This window comes from Agelaius tricolor, unplaced genomic scaffold, assembly GCF_023055355.1.
Source record: "Agelaius tricolor isolate 1412-34295 unplaced genomic scaffold, bAgeTri1.0.p SCAF_2, whole genome shotgun sequence".
In the NCBI taxonomy this organism is placed as follows: Eukaryota; Metazoa; Chordata; class Aves; order Passeriformes; family Icteridae; genus Agelaius; species Agelaius tricolor.
The window spans coordinates 1,648,109-1,671,875 of record NW_027269262.1 but is presented as its reverse complement, the minus strand read 5'-3'; the positions used below and the strand labels follow the sequence as shown (position 1 = coordinate 1,671,875).

General features: G+C 40.2%; 1 protein-coding gene across 3 annotated transcripts in view; it reads left to right on the top strand.

Moving 5' to 3' along the window:
* KCNG2 (potassium voltage-gated channel modifier subfamily G member 2) overlaps positions 1-23,767 on the top strand; it is a 52,965-nt gene that overhangs the window by 7,474 nt on the left and 21,724 nt on the right. For all 3 annotated transcript variants that reach the window (XM_071450640.1, XM_071450631.1, XM_071450648.1), the window contains exon 2: positions 22,061-22,884. In XM_071450640.1, coding sequence (XP_071306741.1) covers positions 22,129-22,884 — 756 coding nt within the window. In that variant the 5' untranslated portion in view covers positions 22,061-22,128. The remainder of the gene's footprint in view (positions 1-22,060; positions 22,885-23,767) is intronic.

Below are 23,767 nucleotides of genomic sequence, written 5' to 3'. Positions count from 1 at the left end.
AACTTTGAATGGTATCCTTTATATGATGGCTTTCACTGTAGAGGAGCACAGAGTAAAATCGTGACCCTGTTACATTTAATCAGACAGTTTCTGTGGCAGTACTCAATAATATATTCATTCTAAGTTCCCAACTAAGTTTTAGGGTTTTTTCTGGCTTCCATTCAGTTGAACTTGTGTTCATTATTTAAGGGAAAGTCATATCAGTTCCTTAAGAAAGTCTCCTCTATTCAGCCTACGAGAAGGCAGGAACAACTCTGTCACACCAGTTCTGGTTCAGATAAGGTTGATTTGTTTTTAAGTTCTGTACCTAGAATAATTTTATTGCCATGTTCTTGTCTGTTGTATTTTTCAAGGTCATTTATTCAAATTTTGAGGAGTAGTTTTTAATGTTATTATATAATATAAAGTCACCAAAGGTGTTTCAGGAAGGACTTTTCTGAGTATGACTTTAAAGCCTGCAAAAACCTTTGCAAGTATATATGGATTAAGGAAGCTGATCAGGGTTACATATGAAAGAGAGAAAAAAAGTGAAATTTTGAAAAGTCTTTTCATGACAAGTTTAAGTAGTCTAGAATGAGATATAAGGCTCCATTTCATATCTGCTGATTTAGAAACAAAAGGTTGAATCCTGTAAGGCTGGGAAATGCACAACATACACAACCTTTCCTTTATCCACCAGAAGCAGAAGCAGCATACTGCCCAGGCTTTCGAGTGTCCCAGCATTTTGTGATTGTAGATTGTGAATATCCACTTTGACGTGATTTTAATTCTTCAATGTAAATGTCACTGAAATGTTTCTCAGTTTAGTATTGCATTTAGTGTTTCCCTAAAAGCCTCATTTTGTGCTCAGCCTCTCCTGGTGGTTGTATGAGGCTTCACACCATGAAGGCTTCCTCTGGCATCAGAGGGACTGGAATTTGTTCTGCAGACTGTTGTTCAGGGCTCTTAATTGGGAGCAATTCCTGGCTGCATGGCAGGGAAATGTTCTTCTTGGCTGAGGTAAATCAAAGGAGCCTGTCCAGACCTACCTTTGTAGGTGTTTGTACTTGTATTTCTTTGTACCTGTACAGCGGTCTAGAGTTAAAACCCTCAGAGTTATGGATGAATAATATATCACTCTTGGACTAAGCAAGAGTAAAACTTCTGATTTTATTTCTTTCCTAGCTTTAAAATAAAAAATTGTGAAAAGAGCTTACATTCAATGTCTAATCCTGAAAGACTTCACCCTTAGATCATAGAATCATAAAATATCTTGAGTTGGAAGGAATCCACAAGGATCCATGGAAGCAGTTTGTTCTATGGCTTCTCAATTTCCACTGCAATCTGCTGGTGTTCTTGCCTAATTGCTTTTCAATTAAAATAGGTGATTCTCACTTGGCTTTCTTCCTCTACTCTGAGTTCCAATGTGATGGTTCTGCACTTGGGTCAAGTGAAAGCAGCCTCAGGACTGCCTAGCTTGGTCTGTTTGTAGACACGTATGATCTGGGATGCACTTTCCATCTGGAAGTCACTTTGGCAAGCTCTGCTTTTCTCCTGCAGGAAGGGAATCAGCACAAATACCTTTAAAACATGCACTAGCTTGGACTTGGCACCATAATACTGTGTCTTCCATAGGTGAAAATTTTAACTGAGCAACTGCAATCAAAGATTGGCCTCTCCCTGCATTATCCCAGTGGCATTGGATAATAGAATAGTATGAGCTGGGAGGGACCTTTCATGAGTAACTCACACAAACTACTGAGTATGTTGGTGTCCTGAAGCTGATGGGCTCACAAAATGTAAGGGGTTTCGAGTGGGTCCTTATAGAACATTGTAAAGCCTTTTATTTATCAAATCTCATTCATTCTAATGACTAGCTCAGGGTTCTTGTGCTTTGTCATGTTAATAAGTGCAGTGAATCATCTTTAATAACCATTGCGTTTCTCTGTAAGCTCTGATAGCATCTGTGGGAGACTGTGACAAATAATACTTGTTCAAATGCTGCACATGTGGATATGCATGCTTTTTTGTTTCATATCAAACATGGCTCCTTGTTCAACAACCTATTACAATTCTAAATACTAGAATTTTTTTTTTAAGATTATCTAGAATTTATTAATTTCTCAAATGAAGGGATTCACCTTTAGCTTAAGTGAGAGAAGACTGGTGTACAGTCCAAAACTCATACTTTGATACTTTTTATTAAACTGGATTAATTGAGCTTCTTATTAAAAAGTGTTATGGGGGGGCACATTGCTCTATGCACATATCAGCATGAAGAAGCAGAAAGTCAGATGAGGATTTGTCATGTATAGTGGCAGCCACCTGATTATTTTCTGAAGCCTCTGGAGTCAGCATTTCTCTGGGCTCTTCCTACTTCGTTCTTGGTCAAGAAGATTTTTCAAGCACATTCAGACTATTGAAGTTTAGTGACATGATTCCTTCCCCACTTTTTTGCTTCCTTGGCATCCTTTATACCACTCTTGGCGTTCTCAAAAGAGAATTAAGGAGAAAAAGTATTAAAGAGAAAAAGTAATTGTACCACCAAAAGATCCTACTCTACAATTTTTAAGTTATTCTATGCATCACTGGAGATTTCCGGGAAAAATCTTGAAGCAAGAGACACAGCTAAAGTTAAATTCAATACCATAAGAAAGGTATAAAAGAAATCAAACCCTTTGATTTCAGAATGTAAATGAAAATGCAGCCCTGGGGTTTAGGGGCAAACTTCTCCCTAGAGCAGGATACATCATGAATGTGCAGGTTCTTTGAACCTTCCAATTAAGTGTTCTGTAACTACTGATTTTGTCATCCTGTTTCCACCTATGAAAGCTACTAGGCATGGTCCAACTTTGAGGCATCCATTGCTGAAATTTCAGCTGGCTATTAAATGTATTCAGGTGGTCATAATAGAATGATAGACTTTCACTTAAATTAAGTTCGTGCAGAATTACCACAAACTGGTGTTTTGACTTAAAATACTCCTAGGTCAGAGTAGAACAACAGTGTTCAGGCTGTTTATCTGTACATTTTGCATTATTATCTGTCCTCTGTTGTAACAAGCAAGAGTTTTTCTCAGTTCATTTTGTGCATTCACCTACCCATTCACAGAGATAACAGGTGTCACCTGAAGTGATTTCAGAGTCACCAGCTGCATATTCATGGGACTGTGTCTGAACAAAGGTGTAGGTCCTTACCAGCTAGGATCTGACAATGCCTGACTTCAGGTTTCTGAATTAACTCCTCAGTCCCATGTAGGGGCTGGATGAAAGGCAAAGGCAAGAGGGAACATGACGTACCCTACATTGGTGATGGTACAGAGCTTGTGTCTTGTACAGTGATAGTGAGGATGGAAGATAATGAATGGGTGTGATAAGGAAAAGTGTGTCCGTCTGCCTTTTCCATAATTTCATCCAAGCCAACTGGTAAATGTTGGGAGTGCCAGGAAACAACGTGTGGGCTTCCAGGGATCCAGTGATGGATTTTAGCACATTTTTGTGTTGCTTATTTTCCAGTGTTACATTTTTGCTATACTAGTGGGTTCTCAACAGCACAGGAATAAGTACATTAGTACATTTATGATTAGGACTTTGTAGTTATGTAAAGGCAGTCTCATTTATCAGGTTTTATTTCCCACCCACACTCCATCCTTTGGTTTTTATTATATTTTTGAGTGGAGTGGAAAGCATGAATGTGAGGGGCAAGGCTAGCAGGATAGCTTTGCAGGGGCAAAATATGTGGAAAGTGATGCCAAAGTCCCTTTGGAGAGGAGGACAACGCAGGCAGCCAGGGGGTTAGGAATGCCTGCTACCAGCTGGCATGCAGGATGTGGCTGGAGGGAAGGCTTAAGTGAGACTGCAAGAGGGAGGTCTTGCCTGGAGTTTCATTTCAAAGCTTTTTGAGCCCAGGAAAGGCTGGGAATGGTTTGTGTGTAAGCTTGGCTGAAAGAGTTCCATTATTGCACTAGACAGTTGTGACTCCTGATGGGCACTGGTGTTACAGAACTCTTCAAGGAATCTCTCTTGATACAGAAGGTACCACTCAGCCTCAATGACACATACTGAAGCTTTTGTTCTTTTTAGCATGTTATAGGCATAGATTTAGGCTGGGCCTAGCAGAGCTCATCTCCCATTGCCTCTCCCCCTGCTCCCTTGATGCTGTGCAAGGGAATCAGAACCACACTGACTTCTCTCCACCTCCTCAACCCTGCATGCTACTCACAAGAAACCAGAAACAAAGAGTGTGTCACATGTCTCTTGTGTCTGTGACTCAGCCAGCCATGGACTCTCAAAGGATCATGTGTCCCATTGCATCACCTGGTGCAGTGTGTGTGGAAAAGAGGCACCTGCTCCTTTGGGGGGTGCCTAAGGCACCAAAAACCTGTTTCAGTGACTTGAGGTGGGGCAAGACGACATTAGCCTGCAACTAAGTAAAGTGCACACAGTTTTGGGGAAGGCTGAGCCAGCGGACTGAAGCACACAGAGCTGGTTTCCTGCAGAGGGGATGCGAGTGAAGGAGGGATAGGCAGCAGCATATGGCAGTTCAGCTCTGAAAAGGAGCTGTGGAAAATGGCAGCTCCTTATTTAGCAGATCAGCTTCCTCTCTGGATGCCCTGACTGGATTTTGTAGAAGACTAATTCTTTCCTTGATAACTGAATGGATTTGGTCTGGAAATAGAGAATCTCATGGTGCTTCTAACTGAAGATTTTTTCTGGAGTGCAAAGACACTATCAATTTCAAGGCAAATAACATATGTTTGAGGAGAATTTTAGGAGGCAGCATATCAAGATTTTAGGCCAAACCCTGACAAAACATTTGGAAAGCATTTCAGAAGTAAGTAAATGCAAAAGATAGAATCATGGTGGGGGGGGGGGGAAGTCTATTTACTTTCATCTGCTCTTTAGCTGGACAAAGTCAGAGGAAGATCTTTGCTTAATCACAGACACATCTTGGAAACACCTGCAGACTGAATCTTCAAATAACCTTCTTCCTCCTACTCTGAATGTTTGGAATGGGAAGCACAGGTGGGATGCAACTGGGGCTTAGGAGAAAGAGAAATTGTGTTTGTTCTGGCAAGCTGCACATTTTATTGTCATTTGAAGCTACCTTAAGGTCAGTCTTGTGCTCTGTGAGTCACCTGGAAGAAGTCATGGAGCAGTGCCAGGAGCTGGCAAGCAACTGATAGTAAGTAACTGACTTAACTATAGTGATATAGTTGGAATAGAGCCAGAAGGCCAGATATGACAAAAATAACTCAGTGTAATTGACAGATTTTGTTTTCCTGTGCTCTTTTATGGCCACACACAGTTATTTTTCATGTTTCAAGTCAACATAAGAAGTACCAATTTTCAAAGCAAGAATTAGAGCAGGAGGCCTGCAGAATGTTTCTTTGAATTTTGACTTTGCAGCATGTTGCTAGTCTAGTATAAAATTTACTGGCCTCACCCTCCAGAAGGAAAAAAGAAAACAAAGAGATGCTGAAATAATATATATCCATTTGCCTTAGGCAAAGCAGTCATGTAATGTCATTTCACTAAGAGTAGTTGAAAAAGTGATGAGGAGAAGAACTGTTCAGGAAATGGAAAGAAGTATATATTTTTCTAGGTAAAGCATGCACTTCTGGTTTTAGGGTTTGTATAGTGTGCCCAAGTTCTACTTCTAAGCATTGAATGACTGATGAAGTAAGACTGGGGAAGGCTAACTAGAGAGGTATGCTCAAAATTTGTAGTTGTATCTTGTCAGGGTGAACCTTAGGTCCTTTTGCATCAGTATTGAATTTCAGCAGACCAAATTTTGAAAGGTTTTAGAACTGCCAAGGATAATGAAATGAGATCAGTCTGTGGAGGGAAAAGAAGTTGAGGGATCATAGAAAGTGCTGACACTTAATTTAGTAAACTGAAAGCCTAAGGGTACACGTGCTACTTTGCAGTAGGAAAGAAGCCTAATCAAAAGACAGGAGGTTTGATACCAGTCCTTGTCCTAGAAGGTAAACAATTGTATGAGAAAGAGTGGCATATGGAAGGTTAAATGTAACTATTGCAAGTAGTCATTGGAAGTTTCAAGTGGTGAAATATTCAGAATTAAACAGAAAGAAATTAGAGGTTTAAGGTAGCCTTTATTGGAACTTAAAACAACTCATTGGAAAAGGTTTTTAATAATAGATATGTCAGCAAAACAGAGTGACCCTGAAGTAAATTATGAATGTACCAATTGCTCAAGTTTGCTTGTTCTGTTTGTGGAAGCACATTCTGCATTTTATAATAGCCTCTGACCAGATTTATTTTCAATGGATCAAATGTGATTCTTTTCATAAAGGAACTGAAAATGCATAAAAGGATAGCAATAATTTACACTGTTGCAACTTAGAATGTGTTTCTTAATGTGCAATATCCTCTAGATTAAATAGCCAAGTCTTCGTTTGGCTTCTGGTTTGTTTGTTTACAGTCATTCAGGTATGAAAAATCTACATTTGACCATGTACAGATGCATTTGAAAAGGCATTTGAACAGCTGCACAGCTAATTAGCTGATACAGTTATGTGGACGTATTTTGAATGTACAAATAAGGAGGTGGTGAAAATGCAACCTTAAATATAATTTACTTTTGCCACAGTTTTGATAATTTAAAGAGCTTTTAGTCACTGTTTATTGAAAGCATCAGGAAAGCTTCATATGTTGCCCTGTGTTCTAATAGTTACTCACCAGCCCTTTTGGGCTGACACATTCAGCAGTGATCAAGGATGGAGAGCAGATAACAGCAGTGCACAGACCCAGACATGAAAAGTCAGGGTCAATCTCAGCTTCTGAACCAAGCACCAAAGAAAGCTTGCCAGGTAGGAAGGTAATTAAAGTATTGTTTCAAAAATCAATTTCAAGGCCTGTGGGGATGAGATCACAATAGCTTTGAAAGTAGGATCTAGGCAAATAAATTGTAAGTTATTGTTTCCAAAATGCAGCTTCAGTAACCTGTATTCAGTTAACTTTTGACTTTATGGCTTAGATTTGATAGCTAAAATTGGGATGAAGTTTTGCAGTAGATAACAATTGCTGGTCAATTCTTTAGAATATATGACAATGACTGCTGATTTATATAAGCTATTTCACATAATGTAATTATGCAGGTGTCTGCAGAAGGAAAAATGGACCTGGTAATGAGGAGCTGGAACTGATGCCTGGTGGGTTGATACGCAAGACATTTATTTGGGGTGAAAGGGTCCTTAATAAGAGGAAAAGTATGTTGCTCTAGCCAAGAATAGCTTGGAGAGAGAGTAAAGAAACTGTTCAAAAGGAGACGAGATCTGCCAGATTAGTAAAAAGGATTATTAGATCTGCCAGGAAGTAAGAAAAGATACTGCAAGTGACTTCTTCCCCTTTTCAGTAGTAGGAAAGCAGCAGAAACTAGAAGAAGAACTAGGAAAGTACTAGGAAAGAAGCAGAAACTTCATGCTTTAGAAAAAAAATTGAGCTCAAGATTTGATTGAGGGGATCACTCATTAAAAAGTGACATGGACATAAGAGCAGATGTCCATAAGGGAGGTGCTCATCAACAGCTGTGACACTTTCAGGAGAATTTGGAATGAATATGTCTGTAAGTTGTATAAAATTCCTCCCCACTGTCTGTCTGGGATGGCTTGACTGGGGTCAATGAAGACTGCAGTCTTCATTGCTCCTATCTTACTGGGTTGGAAATAAAGATGTTAAGGAAAGAAAGATGTGAAATGAGGTGGAAATGAGGCAACATGTTGTCTGTTCTCTCACCTTGTTCCCATCTTGTCCCTATAATCTGAGACTCAGTGCTCAAGAAGGCTCCTTTGTAGTGGTTTCTATATTGCTTCCTCCTCTTCCTCTCATTTGGTGGAATCACACAGAATCCAGTAGGTCTTACTGAACCTGAGAGAGCATTGATTTTCTCTGTGCAAAATCACAACAGTCTGAAAACCTTAACAGGTTTACATGCAGAAAGACAATCTGCATCTTTCTGTATCGAGAATTAAAACACCTCCTTAATTTAGGTGTGTGTAGCCTGTCTGCACTGCAAGATTTCATCTGCAGTTTGTAGCTGTGTATTTATAAATCTTTATGACAGTCTGACAAACACACAATATCCAGGCATTCCAACACAGCTACCAGTGAATGCTCACATGATGCCTGTACATACATTATGAAAAGTGCTTTACTCTCATAGATTGGTGAATTAAGTGGCTTTGATTTTTCTGTCATTGTAACAAATTCCCAGTTTTGTCAAGTCAGTGGGAATGCATAAAACAGAGGCAGGAGAAAGCATGAGATTCTAACACATGAAAAAGATATTTAGGTTGTTAGGTTTAATTTATTTTTCATAGTTGGGCTTTGGTTTTTTATAAATACAGTGAGTAGTAGAATTTCTACGGTTTGGAGTAAACTGGGACTTTTTTACTGTGGCTCATAGAGGATGCATTTCAGTTTAAAACCCTTCTACTTTACCAGTCCAGGATCAGGAAGGCTATTTGCTATTTTTAGAAAACAGCATTTATCCAGCAGGAGAAGAGGTAGCACCACTTGGCATTAACCCTTTCACTGGCTTCTCTTTTTCTATTTGGCTCTTGGGTGTGTGTATGTGGAAGGGTGAGGCCCACCAGGTTTTCCATAATGACATTGTGTGACCACAGTATCTCCAAAAATAAGGAATAATTTCCACTGTTTTTCAACCTGTACACACGTTTGTACACACATTATAACTAAACACAGACTTATTTCCCCATGGTGATGGTCCCCATCACAAGTACCTTTATATGAGCAAACACCTGATCAAGCTATAGACACTGGAAATTCAAATGCACAGGCTGAGTACATGCAAAACCAGTATCTGCAGTGATCACATTGAACTTGAGCATTAAGGAGTTATGCTCTGTACTGAAAATTGCTGAATGTGTTCAGCTTGGGTAAAACAGTTATATTTATTTAGTAAAAAATATAGCTGCCTAATGTGAATCTTATGGAAACTTCTTCTAGGATAGTGTTTAGCTTTAATTACAGAAATTTTCAGGTTTACATGCACCAAAGCATGGTAGCAATCCTCTATTTTTTTTAATAGCACTTCTTCTGTTTCAGTGAGTATCTCATCTGCATGGAGAGATCAGTTGGTCTGCAGCACTCACTTTTGATGTAAGAGTGCCATACTGTAAAAAGTTATGAATATGGAGGATCTTTTGTCACTGCCAAGAGATTAAAAATAAACCCCAAAAGGCTCTGTGTGCAAGATTCTCAAAGGACCTGTTTACCTAGGGTAGTTCTGGTTGCCCAAAGATGGTTCATTCAGATGTACTAGCACATCATTCTTGCTGTCCAGCTGTTGCTGTTGTGCCACATCTGCTATCCTCAGATATGCCAAGGTGTCTCAAATTGCTTTGGGTGCTTCTATGCAGGCACCAGATTCAAGCTGCTCCTTTCCACTGGAAGCCAGTGGGAGCTGATGACTGATTTGACCCTCCTTGGTGCTTACTGGCCTTGTGCTCCCATGGGCTGGAGTTGTGCCATGTGCATGTCGTGTTGCAGATCTCATATCTGTCATTTCCCTGCCTGTTGAGGGGGCTATATGGATATCTGCATAGATACGCATATGAATGGGGGAAAAGACAGCATTTTCTAGGAGAGTGTTTATATATACTCAAGCATGGGCTTAGTACCAGTTATGCATGTACTTGGTAATGGTTTTCTTAGGTGATATAGCAGACTGGGATCCTGATTCTGAGAGCTTCTTACAAGCTGCTTGTAAGCACTTGCTGACTTACATTAAAAGTGCAGGAATTCAGCATATGCTTGAATTAGGCTCTAAAATAATGAAGTATCTGCTTTTACCATATTGATCTCTATCCTTTTATTCTTCTCCTCTGCCTTCACACTGTAAATTACATGTAGTTTTTTTTATTTAGTATTTGTAAACATAAAACCACCAAGTTATTTTCATTTATGATCATATTTTATCTCAAAGCAGTACCATTTACATTTCTTAGCTGACCACAAGAGGTTTAGCTGAGTGCTTTCTCTCTCCCACTCTCTTTCTGTAAATCCATCTGTGTTTGCTCATGTCTCATATTTATTTCACATTTTGTTTCCCTTTCAGATCATGAAGCTATCCTTTACACAAAAACATTTCTGTAATGATGCCAGAGACACAGAAGTTTATCTTGTGAATGGGGCTTACTGTATAGCACTGGTAGGATCTTTCCAGTTCTGTCCAGCAAGTCTTCACAGGGGTACCCTCCACTCCAGCTCCTCAAAAGCCTGAGGATGGACCTCTCTAGAGCCCAATTCCGCAGCCCATTCAATTCCTCTTGATTTAGTTGAAGCTAGGCTTTGTGGAGTATGATTATACACTTCAGGACAAGGTTTCTGAGGCCAAATGGGGTTTCAAGTTGCTGTCAGGGTATAGAAGTTTTCACCAGCCAAATAAAATTTTGCTGTTGGGAAGGGGACTGATTGAACTGGAGAGCAGCTGCTTAATCAGAGTTTAAAATAAATTATTCTGTATCAGTGAGCTACTGAGACTGAATGCATTAAGTAAAATAAAACAAGGTCATTTTAAAGTGTAAAATAAATAATACAAAAAGAATTATGCAGTACAAATCAGATTACATGCATTTTTTGAGCATTTTCATTAAGTAGCTGTTAGCTACTTGTTTGCCAATCTTTATTCAGATTTTTAGATGCTGTGCTTTAGATATCTGTGCTTGCTTTTTACTTGATGGGCAAGCAAATTCGATATGAATTCATATTTTATGAGATGTCTTTTGATTAAAAATTTTCAGGAGGAGAGAGAATGAAAGTTATTTTGTTGCTTATTTCTTCAGTGTATCTTTTGTGCTAACAATAAAGGTTGGTTGTTAGCAAAAAACCCAGTAATAGAATAATGAAGTTTTGTTTGGAACAAATGCCCTAGGATAAATAAAATGGAGGTAGATAAATCTGGGGTGTTTTGCTGTATTGCATGATACAAATTTACAGAGCTGCTGATCATATAAGCCTTGTGCCTGAGAATCACTTCTCTTCACTGCTGTCACTGTGGAGAGTTCCTGTAAAGACCATGCTCCAGATTCTTCAGTGTAATAGATAAACCTTATATTTACCAAAGTACCGGCTTGCAATAGAGCTGGAGCCCAGCTTTTTTCTTAGTACTATGAAACTCCATTCTGTGATCTTTCTCATTTAGCTGAACATCCATCTTTTTTCCCCTGACTATGCCAGTACTGCAGTGCCCTAGCAAGCCCAACCTGATGAGTTAGACCAGCGTATTCATCTGCAGAGCACTTGCCAGGGAGCCTCCTTTGGCAGTCAGGGAGCACAGTTGGAAAGAAAAAGAGGTGGAAAATTATTCCTACACATGCCAGTCTCCAACTTCTCTTTTGAGAGCCCATCAGATCTTCTGGCAACACAAGAAAGTGAGAGCAGCTTTCCATTGCTCAAAGTGAAATAGGCATGGATATCCTGTTAGCTGCACAATGAACTGGCCACTCAGGTCAAGGTGGAATGAAGAAGCAACTTGCTCAACTCTGCTGGCCCAGTTCACCATCTTGCTCACCTTGCTGTTTTCCACTGGCAATGGAATTGCCAGGCCCGCTGCCCTTTGTAGGCCTGGTTCTGAGCAAAGCCATGGTGGCACGCGCTGGGAGTGGCAGCTCCACACGGATCTCTGCGGGACTCAGATTTGGGGTGAATTGGTCTGTGCAATCTTACTGCTTCTGCTGATGTAAAGCCTCTTTGTGTGTCTGCATGGTACCCCACAATTGGCCTCTCTCAGAGAACGCTGCAGTGGGAACCTGCAGGGGGAAGTTAAAACCAATGAGGTGACCATGAAGGAGGCTTGGAGTGAAGTCTTGAACACCTCCTGAGCAAGGCCCTTGGGTAAATTACCTCCTGAGGTTTTAACTTGAGCACCACAGACTGTGCAGCTCATGGAGTCTTCCTCGTGGAAGGGGAAGGCCAGCTGGCAGTGAACTGAAGTAACTGGAAATTCCTCATCATCTTTCTGATGGTAATAAAATTTAAAGCATGACAACGCAGAGGAAGAAACCAGCAGCTTTGAAGTGTGCCAGAGATACTGGGATCTGGCAGTGATTTATTGTTTGTCTCGCAGAATAATGTATGCCTTATGAGTAACAACATGTCCTTTTGCTGCATGAAAATAACTGCTCAGAAACAAAATCTTATCAGTAATGATGATGCTGTAAAATTAATTCCTTAGTGGTATTTTATCCCAATGTTTCTGTGTATTTGTCAGTATTGCAAGTAGAAAGGTGGTGAGCAATCTGGCAGAAACTGATGGAATTCTGGAAAGAGGAGTGCTTTCTCATGGAGAACAGGAAGAATTGTTCATTTGCTAGCCCAAGTGCAAAAACAATTAGTGAATAAATAGCCACCCTGAGCATCCTTTAAGGGTCTTTAAAGGTCTAAAGCAACCTTTAAAGGATTGTTGTCATTGTCATAGTGTTGATATGATTGCCTGCTTTCACTGCCCCAAGAGCTCGCCTTATTCAGTGGTACATATAAACCTATTGGGTCAAAAACCTCTAGACTGGGGAGCTGGTCTGAGAATTGGGCTTCTCACACATGTGGCATTATAGCAGTTCTCGGGAAATGTTACATCAGTGCCCCTGCATGACATCTGATCTATCAGGGGTCTCCACCAAGATATCAGTGAAGTGTTTTCAGCTATTGCATACATGAATAAGTAGCCTGTCAGCCTTCCTCTTGTATCTGTTCCAGTGTTTTTGAAAGATGTGATTTATGAAGGATTCAGTGATTGCTGAAGATACTACACATAACTGGATCAGTCATATTTTACCTCATTTTAAAGCCATCATCTTCACAGTGGAATCTATTCATTCCCACTGCATTGCATAGACAAGTCCACTGAAATTTTACAGAGAACAAAGTTTTAAAAATGCTATCATCCTCAGTCTGTAAGCTGACTGAAATAATTGCATTAGAGAAAGTGCAAAGTTTTCTTATCATCTTGGCTTTTTATGAAACATTAAAACTGGTAACATTATCAGATGATCTTTTAAGTGAGTGAGTGTGTTTAGTGAATTTAAGTGTTTCTCTACTGAATACAGAAATGGTAATTCAGTGGAGGGGAAAGTGAGTTGCTGGTGAGAGAAATTACAGAAATGCCTTAGACTATTACAGGTCATTTTCATCCTCTTCAATAGCAGGGTAAAAATGTGGAAATGCATCTGTAAACCCAAACTGCAAAAGACCTCTCTCTACCTGTTTAAGGGGAAAAAATATAAACTGTCTCCCACCTTTTCAGGAAACAAAAGAATCAGTGCTTCTACACAGGTGGCTTTGTCCTGTCAGCTTTTGTTGGGAAAGTTGATGTTGCTATCACATTTGTCTAGGAGGAATTCTGGACAGATTGACATTTTGAAACAGAGTTTTGCTATCACATTTGTCTAGGAGGAATTCTGGACAGATTGACATTTTGAAACAGAGTTTTGTGTTAAATTTATATAAATACATGAGAGTTCTGTGTTAGTCATAGTATTAGTTTTCCTACTTATTTGAGCACAAATTTTAATTTTTTAATTTATTTCAAGCTACTGCAGTATTTCCAGTTCACCACAACTGAAAGCTGCAAAATGCAGATGTCCCTGAGTAAAGACTGCCCAGAATAGAAGTGAAGGGCTCTGGGAACTTCCCGCTCCAGGCAGTGGTGGTCATTCCTTGTGGAAATGCAAGGTGTGTACAGAGCCAGATCTGGAACACCACCTCATTTAAAAACACATCTGGAGGACACGATTCCTGAATTCTGTCCTCAGCAGGTAGGGCAGGTAATTCTTGCTGCACTAAGCTGCAGTTATTAGCACTGTGTCAGTATTCCCAGTGCTCAGTGTGGGCATCACGCCACAGAGTTATGAACCCCCTCTGTTTAGGAGTTACCTAATCTAAGGGCTCTGGAACCACAGCCATATTAATCTTCTGCAAAATACCTGTGTCGCTGTGAGTGTGGGTAGGGATATTGGGACAAACAAGGCAGAACAAGCTCTGGGGACACCAGATGTGCACAAAAAGAGTGATGAGCTAAAGTGGACAGACTTTAGGCCAGGAACTATCCTTCAACCACTGAACTATCCAGTGTCTCTCTGAGATAATTCTATTGCATGTGGAGTTTTGTTTGATCCAGTTCCTGTTAACTCCAACCACGGATTAAATAAACAATCTTAATGAATCTAAATTTACAAAATATTCTATGCAATGATGTTAATAATTAACTACAATCATGTTAAATTTAGAGACAGAATTGTGTTTAAGTAGAGATGGGAATATTTTTGAGGTCAGTGCACAATTGACTTACGAAACACACATGAGAACAAGAATGTCATCTGCAAAAAAACAACGAAAACACATAAAATCCAGTGTTCACTAATTCAAGCTAACAAGAGAAGCAAGATGCATCTGTATACAATTTATTTTCTCTGCAAAGGATTTCATGTGGAAATTTAAAAGGCTAAGTCTGCATCTGAAATCTGTGAGCAGTTAATAAGAGCATTTATTCATAGAATCATTTAGGTTGGAGGAGACCCTTAGGATCACTGAGTTCAACCATTAGCCTAGCACTGCCAAGGTCAGCAATGAACCATGTCCCTAGGTGCAGTGTCTGCAGGATCTCCAGGGATGCTGACTCAACCACGTCCCTCAGCAGCCTGTTCCAATCCTTGATAAGTCTTCCAGTGAAGAAATTTTTCCTGATATCCAGTCTGAACTTCTTCTGGCACAATTTGAGGCTGTTTCCTCTCATTCTTTCACATTCAGTCATATGTATCTAACAATTATTTGTACAAACCTGTGAATGGCCCTGAAAGAGACACAAGGACAGGTTCAGTTATTAGGAAAATGCCCCAGCAAATCTTTATGAACTTCTGAATGTGAAACTGGGCTAAGAGTGGCACCACACAGCCAAACCTCCTTATTTCTAGTGAGAAATCTAGTTGGTATATTCTGTATGAAATCAAGCATATTAATCATGTGGGTGGGAAGCTGCCAAGTATAGAATTGCAAAAACCTGTAGATGGATCAGAAAGAAAAGATCAGTGTTAGGAGCAGAGCTTGAGTTAAAAACTGCTTTTTCCCCCCTGCAGTTATCTGCAGACCAACTGGAACACTTGACTGATAATTCTGTGATTTTCAAAGACACCAAAACTTGTTTGGCTTTTTGTGCTTCCTGAATTTTGGCAACAGAAATGAGACAATTTGTTGAATTTCCTGGATGAGAGGGACAAAAAATGCTGTTTTAAAATACTACTCAGTCTGTCACTTTTGCATTTAATAGTGCCATTCACATGGTATCTTAGGCCAGCTTTGGGTATGTAATCATGACTGGAGCAGATACTTTAAAAACTGGATTTTGATTATTTTTTTATTCTGAAATACAACAAACTAAGAACAGGGAAAGAAATATTTCAGATTGGCAACTAACTCATAGTACCTTATCTGACTGGCTGATTAAATGGGATACTAACAGGATTAATTAGTAAAGGTCCTAAAATAAACTTGTGTGTGATTAATGGAAGAATAAAAATTTCACCATGTAGTGGCTGCCAGTAAGGGTCAAAGTTACTGTGCTCACAGGGCTCAGTCTCTGACCAAGCAAGTGCAGACAGAACACATTTTAATTTTAGGCTCTTGACACTGTATACTTAACCCCAGGTTGGAATTAACAGGAAGTGGATCAAACAAATCTCCATGTCCAATCTAATCTTCCCAGAGTCTGGGAGGTACAGCTCTGCTCTGAAGTCCCTTCCCTTTCATCCTCTTGGTGCATATCTGGAGTCTGTTCAGTTGTTCAGGAAATACGAACTGAGGGTGAAAGCATATTTTACAAACCTGTTTTTCTGGTAACCAACTGAGGGTTAATTCACCTAAACAAATAAAGCATGCTTTAAACATAATGCTCTATTTTATTGTAAGTAGTAATAATTCTGTGGAGAAAAACTTTTCTGCCAAATCTTTGCAGTCTCTGTTTGTTTTTTATTTATAGTTCTTTTTAAGTGAAATACATGTTTTAAGACCTTTGTGAAATCTTTAATCTTGCTAGCCTGAAGAGAATTTTGTAATTCTGGGTAGAATGCAGAAATAAGCAGTTCTTCCTCTGTTTGTATTTTATCTAGCACATCTGTCTTTGTCTGCTGTGCAACTGAAGTGTGCAAATAGCTTCATAGAAATAATAGTTTGATGCTATTTAGAGTACAAAGATAAGTGGGCACAGAAATCTTGTGGATGTGCAGAATAAGACTGGATTTAGCTATGAAGATACAGGTAAGGATCCCATAGCTTCACATAGGTAGTTCAACCAAATTCCTGATTTCTTAAAGATGTCACAATGTTAATACTTTCACTATAGAACTCTGGCAAGTGCAATGACACAAGATAACTCATAATCTGTCTAATGGAGACAAATAGCTATGGGTGTATGTCAGAATAATTAATGTTGAGTCAAGTTATTTTTTTCATTTAACAAACTGAATTGTTTCAGCTAATTATGTAGTGTGGCCTAAATGTGGTGAGGGATTTTCAGAGAAGAAAATTATTACTTTTTTCCTCCAGTGAATTAATGACAATATTAAGGAAAATGTACATTCAGTGTATGAAACAATGTCCAGCTTCACATGCTGAATTTTGCAGCCTTCATTACAGCATGAGTCTCCTGGGCTTCTTGGATTGACTAATGCAGCATCCTCCTCAAGGCCCCCAAAACACTCTCTGGAGAAGACTAGTTTGGCTATTGTGCTCCATACCTATAGAAGAAGCCCTTCTTTCTCTGTTAGATAGGTAAGGTGGTGTCACTGCTTCCTGTTACTCCGATGAAGAAAGAGACAAAATGAAGGGCTGTTCAAAATTCTAGTAACTTTTCAACTTGAGCTATTGCCTTCCCTAAGCAGGGGCTTAGGAGGTTAGGGATATTAAAGTTTACTGGCAATAAATGCAGAAATATGTAACATTTGACTATGCCCAAGTTACAGTTCCCCTGAAAGGAGGCTGTAGCAAGGTGTGGTTCAGTCTCTTCTCCCAAGTACCAACAGACAGGACAGGAGGAAACAGCCCCAGGTTGTGCTAGGGCAGGTTTAGATTGGATATTAGAAAGCATTTCTTTGCCAGTAAGGTGGTGAGGCATTGGAACAGGCTACCCAGGGAAGTGTGAGTCACCATTCCTGAAGGTGTTTAAAAGTCCATAGATGTGGCACTCTGGGACATGGTTTAGTGGTGGACTTGGCAGTGTCAGGGTAATGGCTGGACTCAGGGATTCCCTAAGGGTCTTTTCCAACATAAATGACTCTATGATTCTGTGATAATCAGTATGTAGGGAGCCATAATCATGTTCGGTGTGGACAATCTCAGAAGCTAATTCCCCAAATCCCATAGGGTCTGCCTTCCAGGCTTAGCTGCATCTGTTTTACCATATCCTCCCTGTCCCCTTTTCAGTTTTGTTTTGTTGGGGTTTGTTTTGTTGTGTTTTTAAATATGTGTATTTCTCACACCCCATCTGTTTTGCATTTTGTAAGCCTCATGGGCAGGTGCTCTCCTCTCCATGTTTCCACAGTGCCTGGCAAGGATTTATTATTGGGAGTCCAAGTTCTACTGGATTGTAAATAAGTACAAGAGTAACATGGATCTCCTAAGCCTCTTCGTCCGCACTATTAGCTGTAACATCACCAAATGGAAGGTCAAATGCCTGTGTAAGGTTTATATAAAAGTGATTGTGTGTGCTGTGATTTATAAATCACGTCACGGTAAGAAGTGGGAACTGCTTTGGTCCCAGGCAGCAATGCCAGGTTTCAGCACATCCCTGACTAGAAATGGCTGAGCACTGCAGAACAGATTCACTGACTCAACTCCCATTGGAACCAAGAGAAAACATCTTGTGGTCACCCTAATATATGTTTCATGTTTGTGGCTTTAAATTATGACACAATTACCCGTTGTCTGTCAAAATGTGTTTCATTTCACAAAGGAAATCTTAAAACATTAATTACTAAAAGGTCTCACAGCTTCCTCTTGCTATTGTAGCCCAAATGTAAGCCTTCAATACTTTGTAATTTTACAGCAGCAGTTAAAAAGAGACTGTTCCCAAAATCACAGAGTAGTTCAAGTAGAAAGGGACCTCCAGAGTTCATCTGATTTATCTGCCACTGCTCAAAGTGGCATCAGCTAGAACAGGTTACTTGGGACTGTGTCCAGATGGGTTTTGAATATCCTCAAAGACAGAGCCTCCACCATCTCTCAGCATTCTCTTTCAGTGTTTGACCACCCTCAGAGTAACAGTTTTCTTCTGTGCAACTGCACAAAGACCTCTAAATTCTCCCAGTTCCTTTACCCCCCCCCCCCCCCCCGGCCACCTGCTTTTGCCTACAGGCCCTTCAGAGCCACCTGCTCAGGCTGGTTTCTCAGAAAAGGTGTGAGTGCTCTGCCCATGACACTTTCCTATACCCTCACTTATGTGCACAGGCTTTATGTGGCCACCCTTCCTCATGAGGTCTCTCCTGCCATGGCACCCTGCAGTCTTTGCTCCACCACTACCTCCCTTTCATCACTGTTTTCAAGTTCTCCTTGCCAGGCTGCTCAGCCTCTTGGTAGGGAAGATTTTGCCCCATTTTTCATTCTTATCCAAGATAACTTGAGACCAGAGGAACCTCATGCAGAATCACACATGACTTAGATGCAGTGATACTGATAGAATGGGATAATGAGGAATGCTGGTATGAAGAAAAGTTCTAGGAACAGGCAAAGTGAAAAGGCAGTAAGCAGGGAAAGAGCCCTTCCTCCACCGAGGAAATAATTCAGCAAAAAGAAGAATGTGAGGCAGCTGTGTGCTTCTGACATTTATTAAATCTTTAAAATATTTGATGAGAAATACCTGTATTGTGAAGATCTCAGCTGTTTGCTGCTGACAAAATGTGGCTGAACTTTTATGTGTGTGTGTAGACATATACATGTGCATACACAGATGGCCAAGGAAAGTACTTCTTAGTGAATAAAAATTGTTGGAATGTACTTCAAAAATAAAAAAGGATCCACACAATGTATGACCCACCCTGTATATGATCCTCAAACTGAAATAATCATACAGCATTTCTCCCACAGCACTTCAAAATTATGAACAACAAATATAGAGTCAAATTCTGTCCTTCGTCCCTGTGATGGGCAACTTATTCCAGACTGTGTTTTAATAGTCTTTCATACACCCATGTGTCAGATTAAATAGTAGAAATGCCAACTGGATGACAATGTAGTATCATTTCTGGAAGTATTGGCTTTTAATATTAATCTTCAATGGGATGCTTTACTGCAGGCATGTGCATACATTAGATAACCCTGGCATGCAGAGAGTATTTTAAGACCTACATAATTTTGAAACACCCTTTAATATTTAGTGATAGTCATGATACATTCCATGCACATAAGATCAGAAGCAGACCTTCCAGGCTTGTTTTACTTCTTAGGATAGATGCCAAATTGGGAGCCAACAGTATTTTGGTTTTCTATAGGACAGTTAAAATGGCACCACAAGCTGTTCCACTGACATCTGAGCCTGGTCTTGGGCAGTGAGATCACAAGGTGGAAGTGCCAAGGAGCATAATAAATACAACTGTCTTCACATGCTTATCTTTTAATCTGAGATTAAATATGAGATATCCAGAACAAATGCTGTCAGCTATTATGGATTCTGGGACATTGAACTGTGATGTCAGAAAATTCATTTTAGTTACTGAACTCCAGCATCTGGTGCTGCCTGCACTGTCCAGAATCAACCTGTTAAATCATAGGCAACTTTAATTTGTAACAACTTCTCTCTCACTTTCTATTTATCCACTGATGATTAAATAAAAAAAAAAGCTGCATTCTTAAGCTTTAAATTTAAACAACATCATTTTATATCCACAAAATAAAATACTTACCCTCTATAATTCATAGATTTTGTAGCAAACAACATGCTTACAGATTTTCACATTGAGTTAGCTGCTGCTTAGAAGGAGGAAGAAGTGCATGTAAGATTAGATTCAAAGCAGTTCTGTGAAATCTGTGTGGCCCCTTTATGCAACAACCTGCTACATGGGGGAGAGGAAAAAAATAAGTCCTGGCCTTCATGTCAAAACAATGTAAACTCCTTTTAGTATGTTGACTTGTGGAACAAGTGAGGCATGAAAACAAAAGTGCAGAGCCCTCAGTAGTCACAGTGAATATTTTATCTTACCAAGAGAAAGCAACAAGAGACCAAATCCTTAAAGCATATGCTGTGCTGACAGTGCGCTCTCGCTGTGACAGTAATGGTATTTGCAATCCCAGCTGCACTCAAGCCTGTGTTGTAAAAGCACCTTAGAGTACATGTTGCCCTTCCTGGCCCTTAGCCAGATGAAGGACCTCTTCTCTGTTGCTCATGTTGCCCTGTAGAAACGGATGTTTAAACAATTATTTGTCTCCCCTGAAGTGAAATTGTAGAGATTTTGGAATCATTAGCTCTTCTGAAATTTTCACGGTGCTGAAAAGTATCTTTGGGTGACTCTAGCTTTTTGCACACAAAGCAACCATTCTCTGGCTCTTTACAAATATCTGATATAAGTGTTGTTCTGAAATTCAGGGACTGGATCCTCGTAGAAATGTTGAAGCAAAAGTACCACTGTTACTGCAGTGTTGTTTTTGGAGAGTGGTTGGTAAGAATGTTTAGAGGGTGATTCAGGGCTGTGACTAAAAGTATTCACCACTCTCTGTCAGAGATCATTTTGACTAACTCTAATGAGCTGAGTTGGTGAGCCGATTAAAGATAAAAGAAGTTGCTCCTCTGGGAATATGTTTGAATGTGAGTGCTCTCCAGTTTTCCTAACACCCATTTGTTTGTTGTTCTCTCCCAGCTGAGGCATGAGATTCAGAGGTAATTGTTGCTTATAAATTATGAATTTACTGCCTCACAATTACCATTCTGTCATCAAAAATGTCAGTTTTTCCTTCACTAGTCAGTTCTTTCTCGGTTTCTCCATCCTCTGCTTAAAATTGTTCCCCATCACTGCATCCATTCTCAGCCTGGGTTTTTGTGTGGAGACCCAGTCATCCTACACAGACTTCTTATTTCCTACTTCATATTTGAGCGATTCAGGAAGTTTTGGGTGATTCACAAATGTGATTATATGGTAGCATTTCAAGACATCCCAGTATTGCTTTAGAGAGACAGCTTTGAAGAATGCATGTGATGGGGTTTAGAGAAAGTAAGAAAGTAATGTGGATTGTGATGTGGTAAAGGAGGTACAAATTAAATCCTGGAATCATACATAATTCCTTCTAAATGTGACCGGTTGTGTTCTGCGTTATCCAGAAGTAAGAGCAGCAACCGAGTCACTTCCAGCTCAGCTTCATTCTGAGTTTGATCTCCTGTTTCAGAGCTGCTGATAGGCTGCTTGGAACACTGTCCACAACTGCAGCCAAGCCCACAGCAGAGCTTCCAGCAGTTACAGGCTCCCAGGCAAGCTCTGGTTTCAGCTCAGACCCAGCATGCTCTCAGCTCCCACATATGCATTGCTATTGCTAGGCTTGGTGAATTTAGGTTGGGAATTACCCACATTTTTGCCATCACATTTCTGACTGTACTGTAAGTATCCATTTTATCCTCAACCTTTAGGCTTTTTGCAATAGGAACATAATATAGATGGACCAAAATAATTGAAAAAACATTTGCAACTAAGTTTTTTAATTAAGTTGCTAAACTGTAAATTACCATTTATCCACATGATTAGATTTCTCTTCTAGTATGCGCTGATGTCCAGGATATAGCTTGAACCTATAGAAATTTCTAAAAATGCTAATACACTGGTTTTGTTTCCATTCAATCACGAACTAAGAAGTTACACTCTACTCTACACTCTAGAAGTAACAGCATAGCTTCTGATTTGATTGTAGCGTAAGTTCTTTCCTCAAGTGGCTATCAAGCAAAGACAGTCCTTAAATAATGGGGGAAGAAGGAATGCCATAGAGAAGAGTTTCTCAGGAAGGAGAGGATAAGATTGTTATCATTTAAGAGTGCCCCACTTTTCTTGTAATTTTAAAATTCTGTTTTACAGATAGACTTTCTGGTCAAGCTCCAGATGCTTTTGTTTGAGTAGCCTCAACCTCCCTATGGACTCAACAGATGTACCACGAAATGGCATTGCTGACTGGGAATGCAGATCCTGACTTCAGCTCCCGCTCCTTCAACAACTTGGAAAACCTCTGTGAAGTGCAAACCAAGAAAGGATTCTTCTACAAAAAGGCCAAACTTCTGCATCCTGGAGAAGACCTGTGCTGCTTAGCCCGTTTGGATGACCGGTCCAGGTTTGTGATCATCAACGTAGGTGGTATTAAGTACAAAATTCCCTGGACCACCTTGGAGAACTGCCCCTTGACCAGGCTTGGGAAGCTAAAATCTTGCAACAATTATGATGAGATCATGGACATCTGCGATGATTATGATGTTAGCTGCAATGAATTTTTTTTTGACCGTAATCCTAGTGCCTTCAGAACGATCATGACATTCCTGACGGCTGGGAAGCTGAGGCTTCTCAGGGAGATGTGTGCTCTTTCGTTCCAGGAGGAGCTTGTGTACTGGGGGATAGAAGAGGACCACCTGGAGTGGTGCTGTAAAAAGAGATTGCGACAGAAAGAGGAAGAGGCAGCTGAGGCCAGGCTGTTTGAGAGGGAGATGGTATTTAATGAAGCTACGCAAAGTGCCTTCCAGGACAACAGCCGACTGAGTCTGTGCATGAGAAAGCTGAGGGATATGGTGGAGAACCCCCACTCAGGGATCCCAGGAAAGATCTTTGCTTGTATTTCAATCTCTTTTGTTGCCATCACTGCTGTCAGCCTCTGCATCAGCACCATGCCAGATGTCAGAGAAGAGGAGGATCGGGTAAGTGCAGCTTTTCTTGGGGTAGAGCATGTTTTGCATTCTTGTCTCCACGGGAAAGGTGACAGGAAAAATCACTCCAGCAGATACACAGGTATTGTGTTCAGTATATATGATGTGGAGGGCTGGCTGGATAGAGCACAGAAAGCGTTATGTCACTTAAAACTGAGGCCAGATTGGGCCAAACTCTGCCTGCTAGCCCAGCTTAGCCAGTTCACACCAGCAGATAACCTTACCCACCAGATTTGTTTTCTGACATGTCTAACCGGATGACAAACTAGCTACTCTGGGGATAAAAAACAGCCTTTCTTTTGGTTTAATGTTTTGAGGTTAAGTTTAGAGCTAACAAATCAATTTTCCCTAAAGATACTTTAACAATTTGAATGAACTCTCAGTGTGCCAGTGTAAAAACCACATCTAAAGTATTTTGATGCTATAGGGTGATGTAAAGGCCAGGGAAGCTGAGGCAGCAACTTAACAGCAGAAACAGAGCGATTGTCCCAATTTTCAGACCTGCTTAGTATTCTCAGGCGTAAGCTGTGGATGATTCATGCCCTTGAAAATCAAGTCTTACTGATATTTTGTTTATTCTTTAGTTCATCAAATTTCCTAAGGGTTTAGTTCCTTTTTTGTTCAAGCAGTTCACTTCCCTAGGATTAATTGTATGTAGGCCAGTGAGAGCTCATCTGAAAAATGGTAGAGGAGGACATTCACATTTTCTTCACATACATGCTGAAATGCAGTCTGAGGAGTTGGGGGTGGGGACGTGCTGAGAAATTCATGCCCTTTCTAGTTTTACCCAAGTCCAAGCTTGACACTAAATGTTTGGGCTTATTTCCCAGCCCCGTGGTCATTAAATGTGGTTGTGAACTTCAGCTACTAAGAC